This window comes from Oncorhynchus gorbuscha, linkage group LG07, assembly GCF_021184085.1.
Source record: "Oncorhynchus gorbuscha isolate QuinsamMale2020 ecotype Even-year linkage group LG07, OgorEven_v1.0, whole genome shotgun sequence".
Lineage (NCBI taxonomy): Eukaryota > Metazoa > Chordata > Actinopteri > Salmoniformes > Salmonidae > Oncorhynchus > Oncorhynchus gorbuscha.
In genome coordinates this window covers 75,493,507-75,505,714 of record NC_060179.1, presented here as the reverse complement: position 1 = coordinate 75,505,714, position 12,208 = coordinate 75,493,507, and the positions used below count along the sequence as shown (strand labels likewise).

The 12,208-nt window shown below is 40.4% G+C and overlaps 1 protein-coding gene across 1 annotated transcript in view; it reads left to right on the top strand.

Annotated features, from left to right (window-relative positions):
* The window catches only part of LOC124040352 (leucine-rich repeat-containing protein 1-like), a 39,870-nt gene that overhangs the window by 10,382 nt on the left and 17,280 nt on the right, over nt 1–12,208 (top strand). The window contains exons 2-8 of the mRNA XM_046357475.1: nt 904–1,021; nt 3,043–3,121; nt 4,471–4,560; nt 8,903–8,959; nt 11,104–11,167; nt 11,622–11,696; nt 11,948–12,092. Of these exons, the coding sequence (XP_046213431.1) occupies nt 904–1,021; nt 3,043–3,121; nt 4,471–4,560; nt 8,903–8,959; nt 11,104–11,167; nt 11,622–11,696; nt 11,948–12,092 (628 nt within the window). The remainder of the gene's footprint in view (nt 1–903; nt 1,022–3,042; nt 3,122–4,470; nt 4,561–8,902; nt 8,960–11,103; nt 11,168–11,621; nt 11,697–11,947; nt 12,093–12,208) is intronic.

The following is a 12,208-nucleotide window of genomic DNA, read 5'->3' as shown; positions in this document are numbered from 1 at the left end:
AGTTATGATTAGGCTAGGTTTGTTGTGGACATAGAAAAATGTGGTATTGTGAACAGGAAAATGTAGGTAGAATATGTCAAAGGTGGAAGCCTAGATTGAGTGTGCTCTTAAATGCTAATTGGAGTCCAGTTCACTGTCATCACTGATTGCCTTGGGTTTGCAATCAAAGTAGACTACTTGTCCTTAAAATAGGCCTACTTCATCTGAGATTTTTTTTATTTTTATACCAGTAGCCTATTATTCATAATTCAATTAAAGTGGAGGGCTATATATATAATTCCCTCACGACTTCTGTGAAAAGACAATGAAGATTGATCTCGCTTTCAGTTATTAGTGGAGACCTAGAGTGAGACTTGTGCAGGACATTGTTCTGATTAGAAGCGTTTCCAACCATCTTACATAGTGTTCTTGAAATTGTCTGTTTTTGAAAAGGGTCTTTTTGGGGGTGTAATTTTTATATCTATGAAACGGAGACGTTTAAATTGCATGTTGACTTGGAGTGCCTGGCAGTGTCAGGATAAGACACCATCCAAGTAGGTCATCATCCAGAAGAATGGATGATTACATCAGAGAACTGGGTGGGAACTGAACAATATTTCCCAGGCCACTGACCACCACTCTTAGGCCTAATTGCTTAACTTTTTTGCTGGTTTTACACTTATTTACTGAGTTGATTTGTAGACAAGTATGGTTAGCCTACAACCTGTTTTTAAGACTCACTCAACATTTTAATTCGGTTCAATCTGGAAAATGTTTTTTCAATGTACTACTGTTGCATCACATTTTCAGGATGGGACAAACTATTGATCACCATGTTGTATCGTGTTTGTTCACACTGAATGTTTCCTATGTCCATGTCGACTGTAGGCCTACTGCTAATCTGTTGTGTGTTGTCTTTTTCAGACATTTTTTCAGCTGGTAAAGCTACGAAAGCTGGGCCTGAGTGACAACGAGATCCAGAGGCTTCCTCCAGAGATAGCCAACTTCATGCAGCTGGTAGAACTTGATGTCTCTCGTAATGGTGAGAAGAGAACCACTGCTCTAAACTTGGGGTGTGACGTTCAAACTAAATTGGGATTGTTAACATAAAAAATAATATAAAAAAATAGTGTTTTACATTTTTTTTATACAAAGTTAAAATCAGTGTAGTTATCAAAATTACCACTAACAAACAGGTTAAATAAAAGTAATTGAAACTAAAATATGTATCTTTTTGGGCGACCCAACTAAATTCACGTAGAAATATGAGTTATAAATCTGTTATTCTCATTGAAAGCAAGTCTAAGAAGTAGTAGATGTTCTATGTGCACTACTTCTATGCTTCCAGTCTTAAGTTTTGTTTTTGCGTCTTTTGCTTTCGGTTTTGTACACCAGATAGAAAGAGCTGGAAAATACAATATTTTGGGGTATTCAAAATATTTCAGTGGTTTAGATGGTACATTGATTGTTTTGTAACAAACTGAAATTTAGAGAACTGATTGAATTTCAGCAACCAGGAAATGGCTGCTCGATTTCTGCATTATTGCACCTTTAAATAAACACCTAATACAACAATGCTGTAACGTTATTAGGAGGAGATATGCATCTGTCAAATTATTTGCCATGAATATAAAGAGCTCCGCACGTCATCCTCGTTAACAGTTGAAAAAATGGTAGCGAGTGAGACCGGAAAACGACAGTAGCAAAGTGGCAATACTTTGAGAAGTTAAATGAGAAGGTTGTGAAATGCAAACTTTGCAAGGTGGAATTGAGCTACAGTGGGAGTACAGGTGCAATGCTGAATGGGTGGCACTGTGAAACCCAACCCGTTGCTGGCAGCAGTGGGATAAGGGACGGAGTCAGAATTGCAGTGCTGATTGCAGTTGATATGCAGCCATTTGTCTATGGTAGAGGACTTCGGCTTCAATGTTTCCCTAATGGCATGTCTAGAACCAGATTACAAGATGTAATGCTGAAAAACCGTGACGGCCCAGATGGATAAATTATACAATGATTGCTCTGCAAATAGCCCTACAAAGCTCTTAAACACCATACGTGGCAGAACAGATTGTTGGACGTCTATGAACACGCTGTCATACATCGCTGCAACGAACCAAAAGGGTAGCGGTGTGGTTAAGGTTACGTTTAAAACCACATTTTAAGAAGAGAAATTGAAGAAATAGTGGCGACCGTCTGGTAGCCAGCCAGGTCTGTGGTTGTTTGAACTGCATCGCCACCTGGCGGTCACAAGCAGGACCATGTCTGAATTGTGAATTCATGTCATTTGAAGATTTGTTTTTCCTATCGTTTAAACAATAAATGGCAGTTTAAACGTTAAGAATGTTTTTTTTTACACTTGTCACATCCCTACTATAAACACTTGGTTGGTGGGATTTTCAGACCCACCAAACAGGCCTAAACTCTCATTGACTCAACCACTGGTGCTATGAATGAAAACATTTTAAACTTGCCTGCTTATTTTGATAATGCTTCATTTATGACTAGGCTCTTTGTTAGAAAATGCAATAAATGCTGGACAAGCAATAGAAGTAGCTCAAACCACCATTCAGTGCTATCAATCCCCTTCACTGTACAGACCCAACATATTTTCAGAGCCACATTGGTATGGTTTCTCCCATAACCTCTGGACTTAACATTTCTCAAAGAGAGCTGCCATCGCAGAGCTTCCCAGTAGGACAAAATCCAGAATGCTAATTATGTTGATTTATAGAAGTTCAAATGACAGTTTCACATGCAGCTCTATGTTTGGCGCCACAACCATACTCATTTTGTGGTGATTCTAAATAGACCTTTCTCCTTTATGGATATTTATTAACGTTGTTTCTGGATCAGTAGCTTTAAGTGGAATGCCTCGTTGGATGGACGTTCTGAACTATGTTGTAATCTTGACTGAGGCACGTTATAGTTTGGCCAAGAAATCTTAGGCCTGGCTAACAAAACCGCTCTTCATTTTATGCCAGTGTTTAGTGTGTTGTTTCCCAATACCATTTACAGGGTGTTGATCAAGATGTTTCTAACATGAAGTTCTTTCCTCCCTCATAGACATCATAGAAATTCCAGAGACCATTTCTTATTGTAAAGCTCTCCAAGTAGCAGACTTTAGTGGAAACCCATTAACAAGGTAACTGAACTTTGAATTCATGTCTCCATAAATGTTTAGCTAAAGGGAAGGATAACAAGCCGGACAGTACAGCGGTGTAGTAGCACTATAGTAGGCTGTATGTAGGAACTGCATGACAACGTCAACAAAGTAACAATCGTTTGAACACTTAGCAGACCGTTGTAAATAAGAACTATACTGGAAGGTAAATAAGAACTATACTGGAAGGAAAATGGACAATTTTTTTTTTATGTAGGTACGTCTTCAGACAGCATTTATTTGCTGCTTTAACTAGTCTATCTGACGGCATTGAACTAAAATATTGTTCAATTAGCATGAACTAGTCATTTAAGTTAATGAATATAATTGTATGGGATATATTCCCCCCCAGTTTTCCTGTCAGCTGTCTCATGCAGAGGCTGGTGGGAAGAGCTATTGTAGTCCCCCTATAACACCTCCCACCAGCGTCCTCTGGTCTCATGGTGAGGTCTATGTTTAATTTGCACCCCCAATGGAGGCAAAGCCACAATGCCATATGGTTCAGTTTGGGGCTGGCCATGCACTGGGCTGTGTGATTAGCTACACATTGGTAATGTACATATGGCCTAGATCAGGGGTGTTCAACTATTACCCTACGAGATCCGGAGCCTGCTGGTTTTCTGTTCTACCTGATAATTAATTGTACCCACCTGGTGTCTAAATCAGTCCCTGATCAGAGGATAACAATGGGGGAAAATGCAGAGTTGAGTTTAAAGGGCCTAGATGTTCTTGTTAGAAAGCTGGCACTCTGACTGACCTGCAGATGATACATGTTTAAGCGTTGTGATTTGGAATGAAATGTGGCCAGGCATTACAACCCACAAATAAAACTTTCACTCTCCCACACTGACAGTAGCATTGTGTGTAGGAGATTGTCTCTGGGTCACCATTGTAAATATGAGTGGGCGGCAGGTAGCTAGGTAGTTAAGAGCTTTTGGCCAGTAATTGAAAAGTTGCTGCTTTGAATCCCCGAGCCGACTAAGTGTAAAGTCTGTCAATTAACCGTAATTGCTCCTGTAAGTCACTGTGGATAGATGACTAAAATGTAGAAAATATATATCTCTGGGTGACAACTTTTTAGATAGGTGTGAATAAGGTCATGAAGGCTTAAAACCATAATATATCAAATGTAAAGAAAAAGTTAGTTCCTGTTGATCAGACACTTTCCTGTCAGAGAGTAAAGTAGTTGGCCCACCTTTATAGTATATTTTATGGATGTTTCCTTATTGCCTATTAATACAGTCAGATCCATAGATTTTCAAGAATCTGCATCCATTTATTATCATCTCGCAAGAATCTGATTTATATTTGAATGCCTCTTGTTTTTCCAGATTGCCTGAGAGTTTTCCAGAGCTCCGGAATTTAACTTGCCTTTCCATCAATGACATTTCGTTGCAGATTCTTCCTGAAAACATTGGAAAGTAAGTACCTCATCCTTTTAGTCTAAAAAAACCAACAACATTTCATTCATGGTCCTTTTTATGTTAATAATATTTAAAATAATATTTTGGTCATTTTTATGAGGATTCAGTATATAATTTCACAAAGGGACAAGAATGGTGTTATTGGATTTATGGCAGATAAAACTCTCCCTGTAAATGTATCAGCAGATTCTGCTTCTTTCCTGTCCTTCTCTATCCCCGGCGGCCCCGTTAATTTCCTGTGTAATTTTCTCCAGCGTGCCATGTTCCTTGATGTTTCACTTGCAGACGAATGCCAGCCCTCTCTCCCTTCAGATAAAGGCTTAATATAGCATGGAGCAACTAGTGTAAAAATAAACAAAGCTCTGTTTTGATTTGACATATTGCTGTAAATTAGGGATTACTGTATGTAGCATAGCCTTACATGATTAATACACAGATGGTATTTTGCAGAATGATTCAGTCTTGGTTTTCTGGCTCTGTGATTAGTAGGTCTAGATTATAGACTTTAAGTAATGTTACATCCATTGCGCTCAGCTCGATTAAGTCCTATTAAATCTGTTGTCATCTGCGTTACCATGGTGACCTAGTAAGCGCTCCGTGACAGTTAATGTTAAGACGGACCTACTCGTGAATAAATGGAGAGCATTAGCCCAGATATTGATTGTTCATCCATTCACTCACTCATCTAGCTGTGGAGGACTGAAATTATATCACCACATGAGGTTGTACTCAAAAGGTGTAGGCTTTATGGATTTATAGAAAAAAACACTTTTCTACACCGCTGTTGATCTCTCGGACAGGCTCACGCAACATAAATGGTATCGTACTGTCTGTCAACAGATTGTAGGATGTGACAACTGAGAACCTTCGTTCAGATTTTTCATCACTGATCATTTAAACAAATCACAATTTCACATCTTTTGAATTTCCAAAGGGGATATTTGTCCCATTGACTAACTTCAGAGAGAGGGAGGTGCAGCTGACGCTCTGCTTCCTCTCCTCGTCTTTTCAACACATCTGCTCCCAGAACTTAATCGAGCATCTGATGCAATTACACAAGATTTTAGTACCATGTTTCTAAAATGACGATTATGAATGTGGCCAGCTAACCTCTCACCGAGACACCACTGGAGTAGCTACTTTTGGATAACCCACGCTGGAAATCATCCAGCATTGATGTATCATATCAGTGTTGCATTTGAGCCATTGATCTATGCTCTTACTTTCTCAGTAGATTTGACAGATTTCTCTATTGGCTTTCCACTGGATCCGACCCTCATGCAGAGTGGTTTAGAGGGCTCAGGGATAACAGATCAGTTTTCAGAGCTATTTCGTCTACCTCCCGATGGCATAGGATTCTACCTCCGCCAAAGGCATGTGTACCATACAGATGTTAGATCTTAATTTGATCACTCTTTTGTTGCTGAGAATTTTCCTGCATCGCATGTTGTCTAATTTTGACCAGATAATAGCCTAACCACTGATCAAGCAACATTATTGATTAACGTTTAACTGTTGCTTCAGGATTATTTTGCTGCCACAGTAGGGGTCAAATTAAGATCCTGTATCTATCAAACTTGTATAACTCAATGAGTCAGTGCCTGTCAGGATCTGCCCTCACAACTAGGGGAGTTAATGACTGAGAACTAGAACACGATTAAAAACAAGTTAGTGTGGCTCAACACCGCATGCAGCTCCCCGTCACAGGGGTGAATGGCACTGACACCTTATCAACTCAACATGGTATTATTCAGCTGGCTGGCTCTGTGGCAAAACTTAATGTACAGCCTAGTGAATGTTAAGTTGCACCTCTTGCAGCATGTTGTGAGTGGTTTGGTTGGCTCTCCTGGGTCATCTGAAATGCTAGGGCTAAAACTGCAAGCATCAGAGCTAGAAGAGATTTCTCTCTGTCCTTTTAATCTGTCCCAGTAACCTCACGTTGTGACGGGGGGAATCTAGAAAGACCCAGTCGGGTTCGTCACCACAGAGGGTTAGCCTGTCATTCAGGAGAGATTCCTTATAGATTAAGAAGAATTGTACTCTTATCCTGTCGTTTGAGACTTCATGGCTCACATTTATTTGCTTTACTCCCATTTATTAATGTTATTCAGAGACCAAAGAACAGACTGTCAACTGTCCTGTTTCGATTAAAAGCTCCCGAGCCAGTAGACCATTCAAATTGTATTACTTGTTAAAGGATTTGCTGCCTCCCTCCCTCCCTCCAAAAACTACTTTAGGATTTTATTTCATTATACTGTCACTGGAAAAAAATCAGTAAGAGAGAGACGGGGGTTGACCTGGGGGGGCTCTGAGGTACTGGAACGCATGAAAAGAAAATCTCATTTAAAATAAAGCATTGTATGCATATCACATTTGCATAGTGGAATAGAGCAGTACAGTAGAGGCGTTTTGCATTAGTTGCACACATGGGGAAATATCTTTGTAGCCTAAGGTCCGGAGAAGAATGTGACCTTTTATAAATTCATTTCATGCAGTTCCAGGTAACTTTACATGACTGGAGTCTTTAGTATAATATTTTTAAATACCGCACGAATGACCGAAATGACCGGCTCTTTTGACACTTGAGAATCTGAGCTCAATAAAAATGACAATCTTGAATCCATCAATAGCCTAGGCGATGTGCTCATGCCACAAGCCTATCTTGTCTTGTCTTACTTTGTAAAACAATGCTGTTCGCTTAATAGGCCTATTTGGAAGTTAATAAAATATGTTGGTAGCCTACAGCAGACAGAACTAGTCTTCTCTTTTCAGCAGGAGCCATTTGCTTTTCAACCTGTGTTTTTCCACTATTGTAGTAGAAATATTGCGCAATGCCTGTTTTGGCTGCATGCTGTTCACTGACAGATTTACTGTGTGTTCCAGACTGTAGGCTATGTCTTTTTGATTGGGCTACACACAATCCACAGCTAGGCAATTAATAATAAAAAAGAAGCTATTGATCATCTGTGGCAAAATGGATATGCCTGCTCCTGGTGTAGTATTCTGAATTAGTTCATTTCTTTCTGAACAGACACCTGTAATTCGAACTTTCGCAAATGTATTTAAATTGTTCAGGGGTGCTGCAGCAGCCCCCCTTCCCGCGGTTATGAGGAAATAAATGAAGTGCAGCGCTGGCGAGATGAGTTGCAGGCTCATGTCTAGCAGAGTGGAGAGAGATCATCGAAGGTGACTCTTATTCTAGTTCTATGAGAGATACAGGCATTGTTCTCTCTCACCGCAGCTACAGCCACGGGTTGATCTCTAGGCTACAATGTTGCGCAAACCATAAAGCTGGGCTGCCTCAACCTGAATAAATTCTTAGAATATCAGGCAAGTGCTGAGAATCCACGCTTTGAAATGAACTCTGATCGCTTTTATTAGAATGTGCTTTTATTAGAGCGTTCCGGCAGGACCCAGCTCAAATGAAGCACTGACTTTATCATAACCTAATGGTAATTGAATTGTCTCGTTTCAAATGAAAGTAATAACAACCAACACTGAGAACATTACCTCTAAACACTCACCATTATGTAGAGAGTGTACATGGACACACTAGTTTATCAAAAAGATAAAACATGTTTTTAGAGTGCCCTACTGTGTCATGGTTTATTCATGTTCTAGTCTTTAACTAAGTCTAAATGGACAGTCTTGACATGGACTTAAAGTACACTTTTTAAATATATATTTTTAGCTGTACTTTTGAATCCGGAAGTCATAACAAATGCTAAGACTTCAATCATAGCGTTGTGTCAATCAAGTTAAGACCGCACTTTATATAGATTGATTACTTTTTGTGCCATTTGATTCGCAATACATGGATTTCTGACTTTAATGTTCCAGTCCACAAGATTGAGAGATTCCTCTGCTTCGTTTAACTGATGCAATTAGGCCCGTAGTTCACCAGTGACGATGTCCAAGCCATATCTCCAGAGACCTGCAGGAGTGAGTCACATCACTTTACCACCCACTGTCAGCTGGAATCAAAAGTGCTGTAATTATTTGAATACCTTTCTTATAGGTCACCATCAGATGGAAGCAAATATGGCAAGAAATATTTAGTTACAGATTGTGCATACTTATGATATTTTTTCTACCTGCGCTCCATGGTTCCCTTTCATTGGGGATCAACGATATTACCTCAGCCATTATTTTAGTTGGTATTCGTTCTCCTGAAAGACTTAATTCTTGGATTTCAGAGACTGTCGGAGATGGCTTCAAGTAATCTTCATAAAAAGGACAAATATAAGTGCTTTTTTTCCCTCTATGATTTGTTGTTTGTTATTGTACCCAGATTATCACGAACAACAAATAGCCACTTCTCTTTTGTCTCTCTCCACAGCCTCTCCAACTTGGTGTCACTGGAACTCAGAGAGAACCTGCTAACGTATTTACCAGAGTAAGTACTTCCCTAGACCCGGTGCATTCAGAAAGTATTCAGACCCCTTCACTTTTTTGTCATTTTGTTACATTACAGCCTTATTGTAAAATGGTTTAAATTGTTAGTTTTTTCCCCCTCAATCTACACATGACACCATAATGACATCCCAAAAAACTGTTTTTTTAGAAATGTTAGCAAAAAAAAAAAAAAAAGGCAGCGATTACAGCCTGAAGTCTTCTTGAGTATGACGCTACAAGCCTAGCACACCTGTTTTTGGAGAGTTTCTCCCATTCTTCTCTGCAGATCCCTTCAAGTGCTGTCAGGTTGGATGGGGAGCATCGCTGCACAGGTATTTTCAGGTCTCTCCAGAGATGTTCGATCGGGTTCATGTCTGGGCTCTGGCTGGGCAACTCAAGGACATTCAGAGACTTATCCCGAAGCCACTCCTGCATTTGTCTTGGCTGTGTGCTTAGGGTTGATGTCCTGTTAGAAGGTGAACCTTTGCCCCAGCCTGAGAACCTGTTCCAAAGTGCTCAGGACTTTATCAAGGTTCTCTATGTATTTTGCTCCGTTCATCTTTCCCTCGATCCTGACTAGTCTCCCAGTACCTGCTGCTGGAAAAACATCCCCACAGCATGATGCTGCCACCACCATGATTCACCATAGCAATGGTGCCATGTTTCCTCCAGACGTGACGCTTGGCATTACATTTACATTTAAGTCATTTAGCAGACGCTCTTATCCAGAGCGACTTACAAATTGGAGCCAAAGAGTTTAATCATGCTTTTATCAGACCAGAGAATGCTGTTTCTCATGGTCAGAGTCCTTTAGGTGATTTTTGGCAAACTCCAAGTGTGCCGTCATGTGTCTTTTACTGTGTAATGGCTTCTGTTTCGCCACAACCACAAAGGCCTCATTGTTGGAGGGCTGCAGAGATGGCTGACCTTCTGGAAGGTTCTCTCTTGGTCACCTCCCTGACCAAGGCCCTTCTCCCCCGATTGCTCAGTTTGGCCAGGTGGCTAGCTGTAGAAAGATTCTTGGTGGTTCCAAACTTCTTTGCTTTCAGAATGATGAAGGCCACTGTGTTCTTGGACCTTCAATGCTGCAGAATGTTCTTGGTACCCTTCCCCAGATCTGTGCCTTGAAACAATTTTGTCTCGGGGCTCTACGGACAGTTATTTCGACTTCATGGCTTGGTTTTTGCTTTGACCTTATAGGACCTTTGCAGGGACCTTATATAGACCGGTGTGTGCCTTTCCAAATCATGTCCAATCAATTGAATTTACCACAAGTGGACTCTAATCAAGTTGTAGAAACACCTCAAGGAAAATTGAAGGGGTCTGAAAACTTTCAGAATGCACTGGAAATAATTTGTTCCAGGGCAAATATTAATTGAAGGCACAAGACGACTAGGCCTACTTTTTTAGTCCGTCAGAGACTGAAATTCTTATTTTGCCCTGTTCCCAACCCCCCCCAGACATCTGTGTTCCACAAACACTCTGAGAGTGGCACCCATTCCCCTGAAAAGGGATGTAATGAAGTTGGGTCTGTATGACTACATTACAAGCATGTAGCCAATTAGACTGTAAATGAAGCCGTATGTGTTTCACATGACAGACATTTATATAAAAGATTATATTTAGACTTTAGAGGTGACGTAGATAGCAGTGTGTTCTTTGGCTGAAGACAGACAACTCTTCAGTGTTCTACCTGGGTTCTCCCCCGGATTGTGAAACAAGTTGGTGTTGAGTACGGCTGGCAGTGCCCCCCTTTGGATTTACACATTTGAGCTTTTTTAAACACCTGTAACTTCCATTTCCTGCTATCTAGAGAAACAATGTACCTTCTCTCATGAGAAATAAAGTGAGAGAATATATATACATATGTATATTTGGTTTTACATAGTGGGGCCACGCCTCGCTTACATTCTTTGGGGAGAACCCTGTCAATTTATGTTGGCACAAGTCTCTCGCTGACTATCTAACCGTCTCACTGCTTGGTCTATGGCCAATACATTTTCACTCGAACATGGTTAAAGTGAAACCGCAGTGAAACAGACCGAGAAGTAGCTCAAATGTACAGCCATCTGTGTGTGGTGAGTTTGGGCCTACACAGTATGTGATGTTTTAGGATATTTCCTACCCCTCTGGTGCATTCCACAGGTCACTATCGCTACTTCACAGACTTGAGGAACTTGACCTGGGGAACAATGAAATTTACAATTTGGTAAGTTTATCTGACTTGTTTGCACGTAACCTTGATCTTGTGGGGAGAACTTTCACACTGAAGTAAACAATGTGCCAAGCTAAACGTGTGTAGAATGGGCAGCACTCAAATCTCACTCAACACTTTTCTTGTTATGTGAAACATAATTGGGAGTACTGATAAAGATTCCTCCGTCTTGTCATTCTGAAGGGTTAGTGTGACAGCCATTTATTTTTGTAGTTTATAGTCTTACAACAATGTCAGGTTTAATGTTTATGCAAATGTAACTCTGATACGGAGAGACACTTTCTGAGAGATGAACTGAAACCAGATCAGTCTAGGGAATGACAGTTTACACATGGTTGAAATTCTTCCAGTCTTGTTTACATTTGCCTCAGTCACCTGTGTATAATTATTTCCTCACTCTCACGCTCTCGCTATCTCCACTGCCTCCAAAATCCTTCCTCCCACGCAGCCTGAAACAATAGGCTGTCTTGTCAGCTTGAAGAACTTGTGGCTGGACGGAAACCAGTTGGCTGAAATACCTGCAGTAAGATATTTTTAAGATGTTTGCACTAATTTATTTTTATGTCTTAATATTACAGTTGAACGAACTTGTAGAATATGGTTTGATTTCCCAAAAAGTAAAAGGCTCTCACCCATTTTAAAACATTGGATGTGCTTAGACTAAATTAATATTGCGACTTGTGTTGATATAACAGTCACGAGATGGACCATTATTTTTAAGGGCTAACACGGACTGGGATATGCATTTATAATTGAAGTGTGTTTAACCCGTAGGAGATAGGCAGCATGAAAAGCCTCCTGTGTCTAGATGTATCGGAGAACAAACTGGAGCACCTTCCAGAAGAGATCGGCGGCTTGGTCTCCCTAACTGACCTGCTGGTGTCTCAGAACCTCATCGATGCTCTGCCAGAGGGCATAGGTCAGGACGCTGTTACACTCTACACCACCATAGTGTCTTTGAGACGTGCATGTGCTGCTTTGCATTTGTGAATGTTGATCCATGCTGATATTGATTGAGTCAAAACTGGGATCAAC